Source organism: Grampus griseus (genome assembly GCF_964374135.1).
Source record: "Grampus griseus genome assembly, chromosome: 8".
NCBI lineage: Eukaryota > Metazoa > Chordata > Mammalia > Artiodactyla > Delphinidae > Grampus > Grampus griseus.
This window is the reverse complement of record NC_139002.1, coordinates 39,532,308-39,553,801: the sequence shown is the minus strand read 5'-3', so window position 1 is coordinate 39,553,801 and position 21,494 is coordinate 39,532,308. Positions and strand designations below refer to the sequence as shown.

Genomic DNA, 21,494 nt, shown 5'->3' with positions numbered 1-21,494 from the left:
TCACTCTGCACTTTTACATAGGAATCTTTATAAATGGTGGCATGGGTATTGGACCAACTCATAACAGCCCATTTAACCCATGATGTAGATAAATAGTAGCATTTGTTGTAACCCCCACAGGACTGCTCGTTAGTGTTGGTGATCTAGGGTGCCATCCTTCACTATCTCCTCCTCTTGAATTAAATGTTCCCCTGGGTGATCTCAGCTGTCTCTACTGGTTGAACCATCATCACTCACCAATCACTCCAAATTGTACCCCTACTTACTACCTCTTTGAATGCTCCAGATCAACGTTATATATTCAACTGTCGGTTGGACATTTCCACCTGGAATACTTAAAATTCAACCAGCTACAAACTAAACTCACCATACCCCATTCTTCCCTCATTTTCTTATATTAGCCCCTTTTCTTGTTCACCTGTTTGCTACGGTTAGAATCTTGGGGTCTTGTCACAGCCCAGCAATTTTATGGTGCTATCTATTTGAAGATGCTGTTATTTCTCTGTCTAGACTCATCCTCTCTCCCACCCCCCAGGCCAGAAAGGCTCCTCTTCCTTCTTCAAGACCCAGCTCAATTGCTGTCTCTCCTGTGAATATTCTCAGACACCCTTGGTGGCCACAATCCCAGAACAAGCAGAGTCAGTGCCCCCAAATCTCTCATTTAAGGGGAGGGGGAAGGGTAAGCTGGGACGAAGTGAGAGAGTGGCATGGACATATATACACTACCAAATGCAAAATAGATAGCTGGTGGGAAGCAGCAGCATAGCACAGGGAGATCAGCTCGGTGCTTTGTGACCACCTAGAGGGGTGGGATAGGGAGGGTGGGAGGGAGACACAAGAGGGAGGAGATATGGGGATATATGTATGTGTATAGCTGATTCACTTTGTTATAGAGCAGAAACTAACACACCATTGTAAAGCAATTATACTCCAATAAAGATGTTTAAAAAATTGTTTTAATGATTTCAGTGACACAAAAAAAATAAACTAGCAAAAATCTGATTGAAAAAATAAATAAATAAAACTGCTCCCATACCATGTGAGCTGTTCTCTGAGGTTACCTTTCCCTTGTGGTAGTCAGTTTGCAATTTATCTGTCTTTCCAAATAAACTGTCAGCTCTTCCAGGCTAAGATTGATCTTGTTCTTATCTTCTTACCTCCTAGAGCCTAGCCCAGTACCCAGACAGGGGAAATGGCCAGGACTGTGACAGAGGCTTTGAACATGGAATTAGACAACCCAGGATGCAAATCTTAATTTTTCTGAATACTCCTTTTTCTATCTAGTAGGGTCCAGGGACATATCTACATTTTAATCATTTAAAATTATACAAACTGCATCCTCTAAACTCAACGTAAAATCTGCCTTCTGAGAAAATAACTGTATTTTCTGGTTCCATTGCTGGTTAACCACTTAAAATGATTTCTTCAGTCAATCTCTGAGGAGGCAAAGAGAAGAAAATATAGTTCTATGGGTACAGCCATGGAACTAATGTTACAAGATTTTCTGTAATCCTACGGGTTGAGTCATGTTTCTTAGCACCAGCTCTAATTCTATGCTCTTAATTGCTCTTGAGCAATTTTTTCCTCCTCTTTAGTTTCTGCTGTGTGCTTTGTTTCAAATCAGATCCTCAGAAAGTGAAAGAGGATAATTAAGCATGATATTTAAGCCATTTGATTAATATTGCATTTTATAGAGGGAGGAATGATGATTAGTGGTTTTTTTTATAGCAATACCAAATAAAAATTTTGTTAATGCTATTTCTAGAAAGCATCACCAGATCTGCAACTCATTTTCGCAGGATATAAGCAATAGCTTTCGCTGATCTTACACTCTTTTGAAAAATGCTTCCGTAAGAGTTTTTTTTTTTTTTGAATTACAAATTGAAGCCATTGGTTTTGAGTGCCAGAATAAAAAACGCCACATTTTCTCATATTAATTTTACCCTGACTTCTATTTTATAAAGTTCATGCTATAATAAAGACAAATTACAGTCAAAAATTCAGCTTGCAGGCAAGGGAACCAAGGAAGGTTGTGGTGTTTGAAATATGATGATCATACTTCTCTGAGGAAAAAAATACTATTTGCAGTGGAGTAAACATGTAAGATTGGAATGTAAAGGTCAGATCCTGACCAACCAGTCAGACAATTTAAAAAAGTCACATTAGGAATATCATAAAAGCCTGAAATTAAGGGCAGAGTAATAATATCTAATCTAAATTGTGTGATGAAAAAGACCATACCATTTATACTATACCAAAAGTTTAATTGCTAAGTGAAAGATCTTAGCAGCAAGTGACTTCTGGGTTTGTCGGTTCGTCCTGAGCTTACCTCTACCTCAGCCTTTTCTATACGATATAACTGTCTCCACCAGTTTCTCCTATTAGACTGAACTTCCTTCAGTGCGGGCACTCTGCTGTTTTCATATTTTAAACCAAACCTAGCATGGTGCCTGGCACAGAGCAGGCTCTTACTAAATACTTAATGAATGTATATATGAAAATATCAATGGAATGTTTCTAATGACAAAAAAATTCCAAAACACTTATAGAACTAAGCAGAGCTCTTAATTTGAGCGTCACTCCTTGACAATGGAAATATCTCTCATAAACACAACTGGCTGTGTCCTGCAGAAACATAGGGTATAAATGACAAAGCCAGCTGTTTTATTTCCTCTCCAACAAGCTCCTTTACATATAACCAAAAACTACCACCCAGGTCACATGGGCTCAGATGGCTAATCAGACCAGTGACCCATCTCCGACAGTGACAATAGTAAGGGACCTGTTAGAGGTAAAGAATGACTTTTTTCTTTAGTACATTACTTTTTTTTTTCTGAGTATAAATGGTATTCGTAAAATAATACAAAAGAACATAAATAAGAAAATAAATATCACCATAATCCTGCTATTAACATTTTGGTGCGTTTCCTTTACATTTTTTACATAGTTGAAATGAAACTTTATCAGTTTTGTGCCCTGATTACATCATTCTGAGAGCATTTTCCATGTTACTAAATTTTTCTCAAAAACATCCCTTTTAACGGCTGTATATTTTGTCTCATGGCATATTTTTCACTGTAATAAATAATGCTTGATGGAATCATCTTTCATTATAAATATCTTAAGCCTTTTTATATAGAAATATGATATAATAAACTTAAATGTATCCATCACCCAGCTTCAATCTATTTCTCCTCCCCTGGTCCAGATTATTTTGGAGCAAATTCCAGACATTATATCATTATGTCATTTAATTTGATACATTAAATAATATATAATTGTATATATATACTCTCTATATATTTACATATATTATTATAAATTATAATAATATGTATTGTTAGAGTATATTATATATATATATTCATTTTTTATTATCAAATATTCAAGCTGTTATACAAGCATACCTCATTTTATTGCATTTCATTTATTGCACTTTGCAGATACTGTGTTTTTTACAAACTGAAGGTTTGTAGCAATGCTGTGTCAAGCAAGTCTATCGGCGCAGTTTTTCCAATAACATTTGCTCACTTTCTGTCTCTGTGTTACATTTTGGTAACTCTCACAACATTTCAAACTTTTTCATTGTTATGACACTTGTTATGGTGATCTGTGATCAGTGATCTTTGATGTTACTATTGTCATTGTTTTGGGGTGCTTCAAACCATGCCCACATAAGATGGCAAACTTTATTGATAAATATGCATGTTCTGGGCTTCCCTGGTGGCGCAGTGGTTGAGAGTCCGCCTGCCGATGCAGGGGACACGGGTTCGTGCCCCGGTCCAGGAAGATCCCACATGCCGCGGAGCAGCTAGGCCCGTGAGCCATGGCCGCTGAGCCTGCGCGTCCGGAGCCTGTGCTCCGCAACGGGAGAGGCCACAACAGTGAGAGGCCCACGTACCGCAAAAAAAAAAAAAAAAAAAAATATGCATGTCTGACTGCTCCACCAACCAGCCATTCCCCATCTCTCTGCCTCTCCTCAGGCCTCCCTATTCCCTGAGATACAACAATATTGAAATTAGGCCAATTAATAACCCTAAAGTGGCCTCTAAGTGTTCAAGTACAGGGAAGAGTCACACGTCTTTCTTTAAATTAAAAGCTAGAAATAATTAAGCTTAGTGAGGGAGGCATGTTGAAAGCCAAGATAGGCTGAAAGCTAGGCCTCCTGCACCAAACTGTTAGCTAGGTGGTGACTGCAAAGGAAAAGTTCTTCAAGGAAATTAAAAATGCTACTCCAGTGAACACACAGATGATAAGAGAAACAGCCTATTGCTGATATGGAGAACGTTTTAGTGGTCTGGATAGAAGATCAGCTCCCACATTCTCTTAAGCCAAAGCCTAATCCAGAGCAAGGCCTAACTCTTTTCCATTCTCTGAAGGCTGAGAGATGCGAGGAAGCTGTAGAAGAAAAGTTTGATAGCAGAGGTTGGTTCATGAGGTTTAAGGAAAGAAGCCATCTCCATAATATAAAAGTGCAAGGTGAAGCAGCAAGTGCTGATGTAGAAGCAGCAGCAAGTTATCCAGAAGATCTAGCTGAGATAATTACTGAAGGCGGCTCCACTAAATAGCAGATTTTCAATGGAGATGAAACAGCCTAATATTGGAAGAAGATGCCATCTAGGGCTTTCATAGCTAGAGAGGAGAAGTCAATGCCTGGCTCTAAAGCTTCAAAGGACAGGCTGACTCTCTGTTAGGCGCTAATGCAGCTGGTGACTTGAAGGCGAAGCCAGTGCTCATTTACCATTCCAAAAATCCTAGAGCCCTTAAGAATTATGCTAAATCTACTCTGCCTGTGCTCTAGAAATGGGAGAACAAGGCCTGGATGACAGCACATTTGTTTACAACATGGTTTACTGAATGTTTTAAGCCTACTGTTGAGACCTACTGCTTAGAAAAAAAGATTACTGCTTATTGACAATGCACACTGGCCACTCAAGAGCTCTGACGAAGATGTACAAAGAGATAAGTGTTGTTTTCATGCTGCTAACACAACATCCGTTCTGCAGCCCATGGATCAAGGAGTAATTTCGACTTTCAAGTCTTATTACTTAAGAAACACATTTTGTAAAACTACAGTTGGCATAGGTAGTGGTTCCTCTGATGGATCTGGGCAAAGTCAGTTGAAAACCTTCTGGAAAGGATACACCATCCTAGATGCCATTGAGAACATTCATGATGCATGGGAAGAAGCCAAAATATCAACATTAACAGGAGTTTGGAAGAAGTTGTTTCCAACCTTCACGGATGACTTTGAGGGATTCAGGACTTCGGTGGCAGATGTAACCACAGATGTGTTGGAAATAGCAAGACAACTAGAAGTGGAGCCTGAAGATGTGACTGAACTGCTGCAATCTCATGATACAACTTTAACGGATGAGGAGCTGCTTCCTATGGGTGAGCAAAGAAAGTGTTTTGAGATGGAATCTGCTTCCGGTGAGGATGCTGGAAAGATTGTTGAAATGACAACAAAGGATTTAGAATATTAAATCAGCTTAACTGATAAAGCAGCATCAGGGTTTGAAAAGGTTGACTCTAATTTTGAAAGAACTTCTATGTGGGCTAAATGCTATCAAACAGTACTGCATGCTAAAAAGAAATTGTTCCTGAAAGGAAGAGTCAATCGATGGGGCAAAATTCACTGTCGCCTTATTTTAAGAAATTACCACAGTCACCCCACCCTTCTGCAACCACCACCTGATCAGTCAGCAGCCTTCAACATCGAGGCAAGACCCTCCACCAGAAAAAAGATTAATGACTTGCTGAAGGTGCCGATGATGGTTAGCATATTTTAACAATAAAGTATTTTAAAATGAAGGAATGTACTCTTTTTTAGACATAATGCTATTGCACACTTAATAGATCACAGTATAGTGTAAACGTACTTTTACGTGCACTGGGAAAACAAAAAAATTCATGTGACTCACTTTATTATATTAGTTTTATTGCAGTGGTCTGGAGCTGAATCTGCAATGTTTCTGAGGTATGTCTGTACATAAATCTTTGATCACATTTCTGATTCTCTCCTTGGGGTAGAATGCAAAAAATGGAATTTCAGGTAAAGATGAAAACTCTTTAAGGCATATGATAATTTTGCCGGATTGCTTTGCAGAAAAGATATATCCATTTATATTCCCACGAGCAACATGAGAACACCACTTCCCTGCACCCTAACCAACACCCAGTCATTGAATTGATTTTTTTTTTTTTTTGTGGTACACGGGTCTCTCACTGTTGTGGCCTCTCCCGCTGCGGAGCACAGGCTCCGGACATGCAGGCTCAGCGGCCTTGGCTCATGGACCCAGCCGCTCCGTGGTATGTGGGATCTTCCTGGACCGGGGCACGAACTCGTGTCCCCTGCATCGGCAGGCGGACTCTCAACCACTGCGCCACCAGGGAAGCCCTGAACTGATTTTTTGAAATGCATTCTGAAAGAATCCTCTTCATCCAGAAGCTGATGGTGAGCTCTTTGGAGTCAGTCAAGGTTGAGATTCAATCCTCAGCCTGTGTAGCCATGTGACATGTGAGTCAGTCTCTGAACATCTGTTTCCTCATTCAGTCGGTAACAATAACTACCACAGACTTTTGTGGTGATCAGATGTAATGTTTATAAAGTGCTTAGCACAGTCCTGGCAAACAGAATTCAATAAATGGTATATGTATTTTAGACTAAATGTCCCATGAGGTCATGTCTATGGTGGGTTGTTTTTATTTGGGTTTTTTTTGCTTTTTGTTTTTTGCCTTTGCTCAGTGTCCGATGCATCGCTGGCACTCAATATCGAATGAATGAGGGCTCCAGAGTAGGAAGGGTGGGGAGTGCAGCCCTGATGGGTCTCTTATCAGGCTCTCTGATGGCAGGAGACAGATGACCTCGATCTTGCGGAGCCGTCATGCTCTCCACCTCACTCTGGCCCCGATCAAGCCTGCAGTTGTTCACCCACTGATTCTGGAGGCTGTTCATCAGCAGAGTCAGAGCAACAAGTTCCTCACTGTACGAATGAGAGAATTTCTGTGGAGAAACGAAGATTGCCTGAAGTCGTACCAAGAACGTGGAGGGCATTTCTTCTCTCAGCAGCTGGTGGAGTTCATGGCCAGTGGGCCAGTCTGAGCCTAAATTCTCCCACAAGGATGCCATCCAGATCTGGAGGACCCAGAGGGATGGGACCCACCCGAGTGTTTTGAGCATGCCACGTGGCCCCAGATTCAATTTGTGGGAGTTTTGGCCTCACCAACACCTGTAACACAACCCATGGCTCAGACCGTGGTTTCAGCCACTAGAGAGATTGCAGCCTTTTCCCTTGACTTCAGTGAACAGTGCTGGTATGAGGAAGAGGAGCCTTAGCTGCGCTACAGTCCAGAGGAGGCCTGTCTGTCTGTGAAGACTGCTGGCATTACCCGGCCTCTTCTCGCAGACCTCTGATCCAGAGCGTTCTCCTAGGACCAGGGAGGCCTAGGGCTCATTGCACCCTCTCTGCTGGCCACCGCCACCTGCGTAAGGGCCTAGCTCCTTGCTGCCGTCTCTTCTAGAACCTAACTCTCTATCTGCCTCTTCTCTGGAATGTCCATGGGTGGTTCAGAGGAACAACGGCTTCTCTTTTTTCTGAGAACTATTCAACCGTTTTCAAGGAGGAGCTTTCCTAATTGACTTGCCTGAAAAACACAGTGGCTCTGTATTAGCAATATTTGGTCTATTTTCCTTAATGAAAGTCAGTGTTCTACTGAAACCTCAAGGCTGGGAGCACTACTCTAGGTGCTATCTCTCTATCCTTAACTGGAGCAATTAAACCTGTCCTGAAGTCAAAAAAAAAAAAAAAAAATCGCATGAATGAAAAGCTTCTATTTCAATAATTAAAAATGATATGTCCCTTAAGTTAATTTAATTACTAATAAAGTCCTGGGCTTATTAGCTATTTGCATTTCCAGTCTGTCATTTTAAAATTCATGTCCTCTGGCCATTCAACAAGGGAATTTGTAGGTTTTTACCAAGTGTTCAAAATATGACCCACACTTTACGTCCAAAAAGTTCACATCTAAGAATTTATCTTAAAGAAACAAAGCAGCTATATTCACAAATACATATACTATATTAATTATATATATATATTTTTTTCATTGTGTTGTTTAGTACTTTTTAGTTTTCCTATAGTTTCTTTTAAATAATCAGAGAAAAAATAATAAATATGATTTGGAGAAAAAACCCCAAAATAGAAAAATTTCCTGTGGGAAATTACTGTTAAACAAGTTTTTAGTTGATGGACACATTAGACCTAACTGAATCAACCCCGAGAATCCCAGTGGTCACCCGTTCTCTGTCTCTCTGTCTATCATCTATTACAGATTTTATCTGGACCAACTGGAAACCATTTACTTTTCAATATTCATAAGAACTTGGTCAGTGAGTCACCCATATTTACTGCTCATTGTTTAATATGAATCCCTGTAACCACCTGAAATGTCTCTCTCCAAGGGAAAGCTCTCCTCTGGGTGTTCGCCCCGTCTGGGCCAGCCACCAACTTGAGATCTAGCTCAAATTCTACTTTGGACTTTGCCCTTCTTTTCTGTATAGTCTCTGTTCAAAGATGCATTAGGATTTGAGACTGTTTTAAGCTGCAAGTCAGGACATGCCTCAGTTCATGGGAGGCAGTGTGGTCATGTGGAAAGAACGAGATTTGGATTCAGATAGAATTAGATTTAAATCTCAGCCCTACGTTTATTAGCTGTGTGATCTTAAGCTATTTAAAAAAGGGTAATAATGCCTACTATGTAGTGTCATGAGAATTAAATAATGACAATGTGTATATATACCTGGGCCAGGCATGGAAGAGCAACTCAATAAACAGTTCTCTGCCTCATTTTCCTCCTTTCCTCCTTCCCTTCGTAGCACCTGCTGCATCTGATGAGGAGAAGGGACCCCTGCAGAATATAAGGAGATGCGTATTAGGAGGTGGAAATGAAGATGGAAGGAAACTAGTGGGCAGAGTGGCAGAGGGGTTTGGGTAGTGAAGATCAGAACTGGAAGAAAGCCCGGATTGACTGTTTTGTAAATGTAGGAAGCGTTTCAGGAGAGGAGGGAAAAACAGCACATGCTTTAAACAAGTTGGAGGAAAAGAAGGTGGGTGAGGTGGGGGCATAAGAAACATTATTACCCTCTCTTGACTGGGCTATGCCACCAATGGGCAAAGGAACATTAGGCCAGGTAAATGAGGTTGATAACATTTCAGGTAGGAAACAGGAAGATACCAGCAAGAACAGGATATTTTCCTAATCTCAGTCAGCAAACTTTAGCTTTGGCAACCAAAATCGGTTTCTTTGACTATCAAAGGAAATATCTAGTCAAGCCTGGGAATAAGATCAAGGTTTAAATTAAATCAACTGCAATTAACAACAGTTAAGAATTATAACCAACTATATAGCACAGGGAACTATATTCAATATCCTGAGATAAACCATAATGGAAAAAAATATTAAAAAAGAATGTAGAGACTTCCCTGGTGGCACAGTGGTTAAGAATCCGCCTGCCAATGCAGGGGACACGGGTTCAAGCCCTGGTCCGGGAAGATCCCTCATGCCTTGGAGCAACTAAGCCCGTGTGCCACAACTACTGAGCCTGCACTCTAGAGCCCGCGAGCCACAACTACTGAGCCCGCATGCCACAACTACTGAAACCTCCGTGCCTAGAGCCCGTGCTCCGCAACGAGAGAAGCCACCATAATGAGAAGCCCACGCACCGCAATGAAGAATAGCCCTCACTTGCTGCAACTAGAGAAAGCCCACGCACAGCAACAAAGACCCAACACAGCTAAAAATAAATAAATAAATTTATATTAAAAAAAGTATATATATATATATATATATACGCACACACATACACATACATAGCTGAATCACTTTGCTGTACAGCAGAAATTAACACAACACTGTAAATCAACTATACTTCAATAAAAAAAAATTTTAACCAAACTGAAACCACACAGGTATTTTTGTTAAGACCTTATATTAGCTCACAAGCAGTATATATAATTACAAAATTTACTTGAAAATTTTTAGAGCCAAGAATTACCAAGAAAACCTTGGGGAAAAAAAACAAAGATGGAAGACTTGTTCTTATTATAAAACTCATGGGCTTCCCTGGTGGTGCAGTGGTTGAGAGTCCGCCTGCCGATGCAGGGGACACGGGTTCGTGCCCCGGTGCAGGAAGATCCCACATGCCGTGGAGCGGCTGGGCCCGTGAGCCATGGCCGCTGAGCCTGCGCGTCTGGAACCTGTGCTCCGCAACGGGAGAGGCCACAACAGTGAGAGGCCTGTGTACCGCAAAACAAAACAAAACAAAAACTCATTATAAAACTATAGCAATTAATTCCAAATAGAGCAATGGAACAGAATAAAGATTTCAGAAATTGATCTGTATATATATGGTCTGTTAATTAATGACTAAGATAGCTCTGCGGAGCAGGGGTAAAGGACTGTCATTTCAACAAATGGTGCTGAGGCCAGTGAATCTCCATGTGGAATAGAATGAAACATGATTCCTATCTCAGACCACACATAAAAATCAACTCCCAGCTGGACTGTAGAGTTAAATGTGAAAGGCAAGTCAGATAAGCTTCTGGGACATAACACAGAAGAATCTCTTTATGATCTTAGGATAGAGCATGGTTTTCTCAAACAGGACACAGAAACATTAATCATTGACAAATTGACCTTTGTTGAAATTAAAAACTTCTGTTCAACAACACATCATATACAGAACAAAAAGGTAAGCCACTGGAGAAGATTTTGCAATACATGTACTCAACAAAGGAATTGTATAAAATATATCTCCCAGAAATCGGTAAGAAAAAGGCAGACAACCCATTCAAAAATGGGCAAAATATCTGAATACATATATCCCAAAAGATGACATCAAAATTTGCACAAAAAATACGAAATGTTCCTTAACATCATTAGTCATCAGAGAAATGAAAATAAAACCACAAGAAGATACTATCACATATCCATCAGTATGACTAAAATGAAAAAGGCTAAAAATACCAAATATTTTGCAAGGATATGGACTGGTGAGAGTGGAATCCGCTATAAGCAATGAAAAAGTACAGAGTCATGCTGTAACATGAATGATCTCAGACATCACACTGTGAGAAAGAAGTCATACACAATAAGGTACACATCGTATAATTCCACTTGAATGAAGTTATTATTTGGTAAATTTATAAAATTTGTCTGGAGAAGAATTTTCCGAGCTATTTTTAGTTACAGTTTTTTAACTTCGGTAACATTCCACCAAAGTGTATAGAAAAAACTTTACATTCCCTGTCTGCAGTTTGCCAGTTTTTTTGATATATTAAGATGGAGGTGGAGGCCAATGCACTTAGATAAGAGAAAAAATTAAAGGCATAAGAATTGAAACAAGAAGCAAAAATATCTTTATTGGTGAGTCACATAAAATTACACCTGGAAAATCCTAGCGCATCAAAGATAAAACAAATTTTAATGATAGAATTCAGCAAGTTAGCAGGATATAAAATTATCATGCAAAAATGAATAGCTTTCATATATAAAAATAACCAGTTATAAGATATAATGGAAGGGCTTCCCTGGTGGCACAGTGGTTAAGAATCCTCCTGCCAATGCAGGGGACACAGTTTCAAGCCCTGTTCGGGGAAGATTCCACATGCTGTGGAGCAACTAAGCCCATGCACCACAACTACTGAACCCGCATTCTAGAGTCCACAAGCCACAACTACTGAGCCTGCATGCCACAACTACTGAAACGCGCGTGCCTAGAGCCCATGCTCCGCAACAAGAGTAGCCCCCGCTCACTGCAATTAGAGGAAGCCCGCGCACAGCAATGAGGACTCAATGCAGCCAAAAATAAATAAAATAAATAAAATTAAAAAAAAAAGATATAATGGAAGAGAAGAACTATAATCACAATAGCAGCGCAAAAGACAAAATACTTAAGATTAAATTTTAGAAGTGTTCAAAACCTCTATGAAGAACATTTAAGCAGAAACTAACACACCATTGTAAAGCAATTATACCCCAATAAAGATGTTAAAAAAAAAAAGAACATTTAGAACATTTCTGAAATATATAAAATAGACTTGACATCCATACAAGATGTCAGTTCTTCCTAATTTATAAACTTAATGCAATTCCTCCAAAAAAAAAACCAAAAAATTTTTTTGTTGCTGAAGCTACAAAACTGATACTTAAATTCATTTGGAAAAACAAACATAAAAGAATAGCTAATAAAACACTGAAAATGAAAAGCTATGAGGGGTGATTAGCCCTATCAGACATTATACCATACTACACAGCCTTCATATTTAAACTTTGTGCTATCAGTGCATGACGAGACAGACCAATGGAATGGAATAGAAAGTCCAGAAATAGACCACACTACATATGAAAATCTAGCACATTGCTGGGGCAAAGAGGCCGCTTTAATAAATGATGCACAGACAACTGGATAGTCATTTGTAAAAGATAAAACTAAATCCATTTCTCACAACTTTACACAAGAATGAACTCTAAATGGATCAGAGATGTAAATGTGAAAGAAATGAAACTATAAGAGCACAGAAGGAAAGCAAGAAAACAAATTTTGCAATACATTATAGACAAAGGGCCAATATCCTTAATATAAAAGTTTTTAAAGAATTAATTTGGGGGGAAGGAACTAAAAATCCTAGAAAAATGGACAAAATACACAAACAAGCAATGCACCAAAAATGGCCCTTACATATACATTTACAAGTTCAACTTCATTCATAACAGAAATGAAAAATAAAACTACATGGAGATAATCATCCACTAGACTGGCAAAAAATCAAAAGCTTGACAATAAATTCTGATGGTGAGGATATGGAGAAATAGGCAGTCTTACACACTGTTGGCAGAAATACAAAACGAGGCAAACTCTCTGGAGGGAATTTGGCAGTATTTAGCAAAACTACAAATGCATTCACCCTTTTACCCAGCAATCCCACCTTCTAGGAATTTACTCTGAAGATAAACTTCCAAAAATATGAAAATACTAATAAGGTTAATATTGCAGCATTATTTATATATTGTAAATATTGGAACTACTTAAATACCCATATGTAGGAGAATGATAGAATAAACCATGGTATTTAAATTCAATGGAGGACTGTGTAGCTATGAAAAACAGAAAAGACCTTTATAAAATTGTAGGGAATAATTTCTAGGATATATTGTTCAGAGTGAGAATATATATAGCATACAAATTTTTATATAAGAAAAATGGGGAAATTAAAAATACACATATCCACTTTTAGCAAAAAGAAATGCAGAAAGGATAAACAAGAATGAAACTGTTTACCTACAATGGATAGAGCAGAAAGAGGAGAAAGGGATGGGGCAACAGGGAAGGGAGTAAGATTTGAGGACACACGAATATACACTGAAGAAAATAATAAGGAGGAAAGGAGCATTACCCCTTGCAACCTACTCTCAGAAGACTGAAAAAAAGTATGTAAGTGTGCATGTTCATGCTTGTATATGAATATATATGTGTGGTACATACACACAGAGTGACGAAATGTTAAAAATTGGTGAATCTGCGTAAAAGGTAAAAAGTACTCTATTATTCTTACACATTTTCCATAAATTTGTATTATTTCAAAATTAAAAGTTTAAAAAACATGACCTGATTTTAAGGCACTACTAAAAAGCTCCGAAATCAAGACTGGGATGATCAACCACTGGGCGTTTTCAGATATGTCTACGATGAATGGATAGATGTCATTTCACAAGTCCTATTTCCGGACTATTAAGACCAATAGACAAAAAAAAAAAAAAACCCACAAAAAACCAACAGATGTGCAATTGCACCTCTTATTCCATTAGGCAATGGCTTTTTGCCTCTAGCAGCATTTGCGCAAAGTCCAGATACACCCCACAATCAGTTCAAATGCAATCATAGGTAGGCTGAAGTTAGTTTTATAAGCTTACAGTGGAGAAAATACTGATTATTAAACAAAACGAACATGAAACTCTTGAAATTAAACAGGCACTGTGATCAAGGGTACTCAAGCACTAGTGTTAGGTAGAGGTACATGAATCATTAGCACTGCCTAGCGGCTCTGACAGGCAGAAGAGAGTGTGGCCTGGGCCAACCAGCCTAATATCCATTGTGCTTCTTTCATTTAATCAACTATTATGTGCAATCACCAGCCAAGAGCCCTTTGAATCTCACTTTACCACTTACAACATCAAGGCACACAGATTAAATACTCTTTTATTTGACCCAAATTATTATTGAGTGATAACATTTAAATTACACATCAGAAAGCAGTACAATTACCTCTTAAAACAGGCAATGATGGTTTAATTAAGAGTTTGATAAAGAAGATATGGAAAAATCAGGATGTCAAGAAAAGTATCAAGGTGAACATATACCTTGATACAAAGACTAAAATATGTGACTATACAATTTGGGGTTCTAATTCAACAATTTTTGTTAGTAGTCATGCCGAAAGTAACTGGAGAAATATATACATCATTGTTGAGAGGTTGTGTCTGGGAGAGAGGATTATAGGGAAATACACACGTTTTGATAAAATTTCAATGTGTGAATTTTGAAGAATAAATATGCATTTCCTTTACGATTTAAACAGCTAAAATCAGATCTAGTTATCAGTCATGGCAATAGCAAGCTATGTGAACTGACTTCTTAAGAGGCTAAGCTAAATCACTAGTATTTTCAGACCTAGCTATTAAACATTAAGTTCAGACTATTAAAAGAAAATGAGATAAGCAAATGATGAAATGTGGACATTTTTCATTGAAAATACGGAAGCTCTTTGGACTCAAAAAACCAACTCTTCATTCTATAAAATCTTTTATAATAACCTTAATGGTAGTTAGCTTTAAAAAGCCACAAAATACTGTGAATTAAATGTATGAGATACAAAAGAGGACATCAGATTACATTGGGGGAATGGTTATTTTTATTAAATTTAATTATTTTTGGCCATGTTGGGTCTTCGTTGCTGCGCGTGGGCTTTCTCTAGTTGTGTGGAGCGGGGGCTACTCTTCGCTGTGGTGCGAGGGCTTCTCACTGCAGTGGCTTCTCTTGTTGCGGAGCACAGGCTCTAGGCACTGTGGGCTTCAGTTGTGGCACGTGGGCTCAGTAGTTGTGGCACACGGGCTTAGTTGCTCCGCAGTATGTGGGATCTTCGCGGACCAGGGATCGAACCCATGTCCCCTTCATGGGCAGGCGTATTCTTAACCACTGTGCCACCAGGGAAGTCCCATTATTTTTAAATATAGTACATTTCAACAGAAAACTTTTACAATGGGAGACTTTATTCCATTTTTCTAATAAAGAGTTTTTCCTCTTTGTTTATTAAAACATAAAACGTTTTCTTCTTGACCCTTTACATGTAAAATTTATGAATTTTACGGGCAATTTCCTGGCAATTTCACCAGGCTGAGCCAGGTGAAATATGTCAAGCAATTTACACATAAAATTAGAAAGCTAACTTTGGTTTTACTGCATAGTTTAGTATGCACAGGTTCCAAATTTACTGCAAAACTACACTGACTTAAGTTTAGATTTGGAAGCACCACCTTGTGGCAAAAGTAAGAACTTCTGAATTGCAGGAGTCAAGATGCGTTTCCAGGAGAGAACACTGGTGGGCTTCTGAGGCATTGGTCAAGTTCTATTTCCTGACCTGTATAGAGAATGCCATGAGGCTCACTGTATCATTGTTTGTTAAAGCACATGACTTTTCTGTTATTGCAGGTCATAATTTTAAAAGTTGAGGGAAAAAATGTCCAATTTGTACCCAAATTGAAAGTCGTATGCCTAAATGCTTGAATTTTCTAAGTACCAGTTTTATTTCCTAGAATTGTAAATGCACTATTGTATTTTTGATACACAACAAAATGTCAGAAAGAGGGATATTCTTTGGTAAACGATGGAAGGATTTTTTCCCTCAGAATGTTTTCACTGAGGCCCTGTCTCAGCCTCGAGGAACTGTAGGGGCTCTGCAGTCATCTGGAAATCACCGCTACACACCTATCCCAACATGTCTGAGAACTGTCCAAAAAACCCTAGACTTCACTGCATCAATACAGAATATCAAGGATATGTGGCATATTTAACTATGCAGCAATATTCATCAAAAAGATTTTTCTTTCCTATTTACTGTATTTCCAGGAGGTGACACACGCTATTCACAAAATGACCTGAATTGGCTGAGAGTTTCACCCTCTCTCACTGCCATGGAATCACTTCTCCTAGGAGCTAACAGAATCACATTTAGTACCTCTTTCATACCGTAGAGCAGTTTGTAGGAAGGGAGAAAGCCTTACTCTTTTTTTCTCAGGAACCTGTCAGGACGCATTAGTGACCATCTCCCTCACTATGACCCTCACCCCAGCAGGTGACATCTCACTGGCAGGTGAGAAGAGCCATTGGCTGAGTCTTCCCAGACAGCCACCCAAACCAGCTTCCATCCCACCATGGAGAGCAACTCTTACTCATGATTTCATCTTTGCTTCATTCAAATACTGGGAATATTAAAGATGGGAGCAGATGTGTCTGAGAATCTTTCACAGGACAAGGCCTTCTGCTGAGTTAATGCAACCGCTAAAATAATCCTTATGCTCAAGTGAGGCACAGAAAACATTTTTAAAGAAACTAAGGCTACATCGCAATTCTTGACTTAGACCCATTACAAGGGCTATGATATAGAGGCAGTCACTAAGCAAATGCTGTCTTTCATAGTTTGACACATTCTAGGTATGAATATGCCAATAATCAGGAATATCACTCAGTCTAGCATTTGTTTCTACATATAAAGAAATGTCAGGCTGTTGTACCACCAAGATCTATAACTTCCTTAAGGAGTCTTGAATATATAGCTGCACTGTTAGATGAAAAGAAGGAATACTCTCAGGGAGTCTTTAAACAGAGACTTAGAAAGGAGAATGGGATTATTGAACTTAAATCTGAAGAGGTCAAATTCTTAGGTCTCCCGAATACACGTAAGAAAATGTAACAGGAGCTGCTTCTCTAAGATTTTGGAATTGCCCATGCTCAATGTTAAGATAAAATATTAATGAGAAAAAAATTACATATATTAATGAGAAACCTTGGCATCGATATTCCACAGAAGTTATATTTCAATATGTTTATCTAATATAACCATAAGGTTCAAGTGACCACTCTATCTAAAAAAAAAAACAAAACAAAACTCTTCAGTAGCTTCTAAGAAGATATGGTTAAATTATTTTAACCCTTTCCTCCTAGAAACAGGTGAGAGAGAGAGAGAGAGAGAGAGTGAGAGTGAGAGAGAGAGAGAGCGAGAGCGAGAGCGAGAGAGAGAGAGAGAGAGAGAGAGAGAGAAAGGGAACCATTAATAATAGAAAATAATGGAGAAAATTACCACCATTCAATGGGAACATAATCCTCTGGAATCTTTGCTACAACTGGAATAAAAAACAATAATTCTGACAGACTTTATTTTTTGATACAAACTTATATCTAATTATTCAAAGCATAGGGTATATGTAATCATTCAAAGTTTCTGGCTGATACTATCACAAGCATTAGAAAAAGAACATATACTGAGTAACAGTGAGCTTAGGCACCATTTCATATAAATTGTTTTACCTGCAGGAAATCCAGGATGTCTAGAAATTACGAAAATTATAAAAAGGACTAGATTCTATAAGCTCTTTTCCTCAACTTTGGCTAAATATAATAACCTTAAAATACTGGCACAGTCTTTGATTATAAAGCAGAAACATACAATGGTAGATTTATTTTAGTCCTTACTCAAGACTGTATTTAAGCAAAGCTCTCACTCGGTAAGACATATACTGATGTATGTCAGAAAAACAACATTCTAAGTTGTATGGAGCATTTATAGAACAGGTAATGTTAACAACCAGATTAAAAAATAAGGAAAACCAATGCTATTCTATATGCCCTTGAGCTGGGAAGTTTCTCAAATAATGAAGTCATGTTCAGGAAATGATATTCAAAAACGTAAATTTTTATACATTAGTTTCTCTGTTAAGTAAGAATCATTCAAATTCTTCAGTTAACAGCAATACTCAAAAAATCTTCAACTGGTAAACTCGTAGTTTGCAACGTTTCGATTTTTCCTGAATCTTGAAAACTTCAAACTGCCATTAAATATATTATCTTCTGTTTCTTCTTACAGAACTAGGGTTCATAAAAGGATCATCATCATCATCCTGGAATGAATCCAAATGTACAATTAGTGACTGTTCCACACTTCACTGAAACAAGACAGAAGTTCTTATGGGCAAAACAATACCAGTAAGAGCCATTTTCTCCTTTCACATGGGGTAGACTTTCATTTTCCTATTTCCTTTATAAACATGAATAGTTTGTCAATTTTTTTCTCTTCCTCCCTTCCTTAGTAGCTATTTCATTGTTAAAACAATGAAAGTCCAACTAAATTCTTAGCAAGCATTAAAAATAAAAATTTATCCTGCTCTATATGTGTGTATATATATAAGCCCACAATATATATCATATGTATTTCTCTCAATTATTCACCTTAACAAAAGCAAATAAGGCATGGGCAAGACAAAAAAACAAACAAAAAAAACCTCTTCAAGTAATTTCTATTAGGTTTTTAAATAGGTTTTTTTTTTTTCATTTACATTTTATAACTGGTATATCTGATGCTCTGGAAATTCAGAGCCAAAAAATAATGAAGCCACATGACCTAATTCAGAAATAGCTGTAATTTTTATCTCCATTACCCATTTAATGCTAGAAATAGACAGCTACTCTCAGACTGGTACAAGAAACAACCTAGGAAAGCAATCTTTCAAATATTTTTTTTGGAAAAATAAGTAGAGGAACTATTTAGTTTCAAAGACTTCCCATCCTGCTGGGACGTAGATTATATGCATAGTAAGAACAGGCAGGAATATCAGATGTTAACTAAGAATTTAATTAGAGAGAATGAAAACTAAACCTTCGATAAGCCCCAAATACATAATTTGATGAGGTTAACATAAAATCAATGATATACATTCTATAACTATTCAAAAGAGAAAGCAAATTTGTAAAGTTTTGGTTTATGTTTCCTTTAAGACATTAATAAAAAGGGATAATTATTTGGTGTTAGGCTCTGCTGGTGATATTAACATGTTCCAGTGTTCGCTAAATTAGCTATCTCTAGTGAGATATGGATGCCTTGAGAAACACAAATTCGCTCTCACTTATTGATTCATTTTCTGCTACCATAAAAGGCAGAACTCATTAATAAACCAGAGATAAATCCAAACTATAGTAGAGAATTTTCTAATAGTTCTCCTTTGTAGCTAACGTGAACTATATGAATTTCTGTAAGTAACATATAACCACATGTGTATCTAGATGCTTTGGAATTAACCAACGGGTCAACAACTGCCCACTTCTCTCCTGGAGGCAACATGCTAGTATTTAATAGGCAGACTAAGCTCATGGTGCCATTTTTCTTTGCAGCCTGAGTTCTGGGGCGTCTTCTCTTCAAGCTGTTTCAAAACCACAGCTGGGACACAGAGAACACGACGGCAGCAGATGAAGCTCAAAACCAAAGGTGTGAGTCATGTGGTACGACAGGGATGAACCTGGAGGACACTATGCTCAATGAAATAAGCCAGGCACAGAAAGACAAATGCTGTATAATTCCACTTATATGAAGTATCAGAGTAGTCAAAATCATAATGCACAAAGTAGAAGAGCCCCTTGCCAGGGGCTGAGGAGAGGGGAAAATGAGGAGATGTGGTTCAATGGGTATAGATTTTTGGTTTGGGAACATGTAAAGGTTCTGGAGACTGTTGCACAACAGTATGAATATACTTAATATTAGTGAACTAACTGTACACTTAAAACTGGTTAAGATGGTAAGTTTTATGTTATGTGTTTCTACCACAACTGAAAAACACCACCATGTACCACCTTAAATATACAGGAGATGTGTAGAGCATACAGTGAACAGTTAATAAACATTCTGTTGTAGAGTAACATTAAAGGCTTTCACGATATCATCACCATTTCTCCAAACATAAACAACAGAAGCTGAAAAAACTATTCTGATCCTACTGTTAACTGGGCAAGTTAAAGAAGAGCTGAGTGATATTATATGTTGAGGATCTGCAGGCCTTTCACATCTGAGGTATTTCCATCGATGAGCACTCAACAGAGGCCACTCATTGACTCAATATTAACTATGGTTCAAAGGAAGGTGATCAATGAAACTATTTTTAGAAATAATTTTCGGCAACTAGCTTAGCAGTCCCTATTCAGATTTTATAAACATTGAAGAATTATTTAAGACTTAATGTATTACGTTATTACCTCATCTGATTCAAAATCAACCCCTTTAGTGATTTTGCTCCGGGACGTGTGTTTGCTCGATGATGAAGTGCTCAACCACCTGAGGCAAAATGTGAGAAAAACAGAGAAAATGAACCAAAGAATTCATCACAGAAGGCTTTCGAGCTAAGTTTTTCATTTTAGTAGCAGCCATGAATAAAAATAACTAACACATTCCCTTCGAGCTACATTAGAGGCAGTAGAAGCTTAGTGGCAATGAAAAGGACTCTGATGTCAGGGTCTGAATTCCAGTTCTGCCATTTAGGAGCTACATGGCTTCAAGCAGCTTAGCCTCCCTGTGCCGCAATTTCCTCACCTGTAAAACGAGGATGATAAGAATTTTTTTTTTAATCTTTTTTTTTAGATGTTGGGGGTAGGAGTTTATTAATTAATTTATTTTTATTTTTGCTGTGTTGGGTCTTCGTTTCTATGCTAGGGCTTTCTCCAGTTGTGGCAAGCGGGGGCCACTCTTCATCGCGGTGCGCAGGCCTCTCACTATCGCGGCCTCTCTTGTTGCGGAGCACAAGCTCCAGACGCGCAGGCTCAGTAGTTGTGGCCCACGGGCCTAGTTGCTCCAAGGCATGTGGGATCCCCCCAGACCAGGGCTCAAACCCGTGTCCCCTGCGTTAGCAGGCAGATTCTCAACCACTGCGCCACCAGGGAAGCCCGATAAGAATTTTTTAAAGATTAAATGTGTTTATATACTTAAACACTTTGCTCAGTGCCTGACACACATGAAGCACGCCACAGATGTTTGCTGACATCATAGTTCTTAGCATACATTAACATGTACCTACTACCACCCTCTACTCCTGAAAATTATGGCAATACTGAAATATTTTAAACCAAATCTCAGTTACGTTTCTATAACAGGATAAAAGGATCTTAGGAAAGGCTCACCGCTTTCTAGGGTTGCCTCACTGTTAATATTATTTGTGTCCAGTCCGAATAACAAATATTTACTTAGTGCTTGACCCCAGGTACTCTGATAGGCCCTGGGAAACAACAGTAAGCAAGATAATCAGGAATCTACTTTTATGAAGCTTAATGTGTAGTGATGGAACTCATATTCCTATGTATTTTTACTAACAAAAATTTTAAGTCATCTTAGGACAGGGGC

The 21,494-nt window shown here is 38.3% G+C and overlaps 1 protein-coding gene and 1 pseudogene across 2 annotated transcripts in view; one reads left to right on the top strand and one right to left on the bottom strand.

Moving 5' to 3' along the window:
* The first annotated feature begins 6,862 nt into the window (after nucleotides 1–6,862).
* On the top strand, nucleotides 6,863–7,339 carry LOC309826855 (nucleoside diphosphate kinase 6-like; annotated as a pseudogene). Its single transcript has one exon. The product of its transcript is annotated as a nucleoside diphosphate kinase 6-like (transcript).
* A 10,708-nt stretch (nucleotides 7,340–18,047) lies between these two features.
* MRE11 (MRE11 homolog, double strand break repair nuclease) overlaps nucleotides 18,048–21,494 on the bottom strand; it is a 64,388-nt gene continuing 60,941 nt past the window's right edge. The window contains exons 19-20 of the mRNA XM_082660219.1: nucleotides 20,357–20,435; nucleotides 18,048–18,234 (exon numbers count right to left, since the gene is read on the bottom strand). Coding sequence (XP_082516345.1) covers nucleotides 18,178–18,234; nucleotides 20,357–20,435 — 136 coding nt within the window. The 3' untranslated portion in view covers nucleotides 18,048–18,177. The remainder of the gene's footprint in view (nucleotides 18,235–20,356; nucleotides 20,436–21,494) is intronic.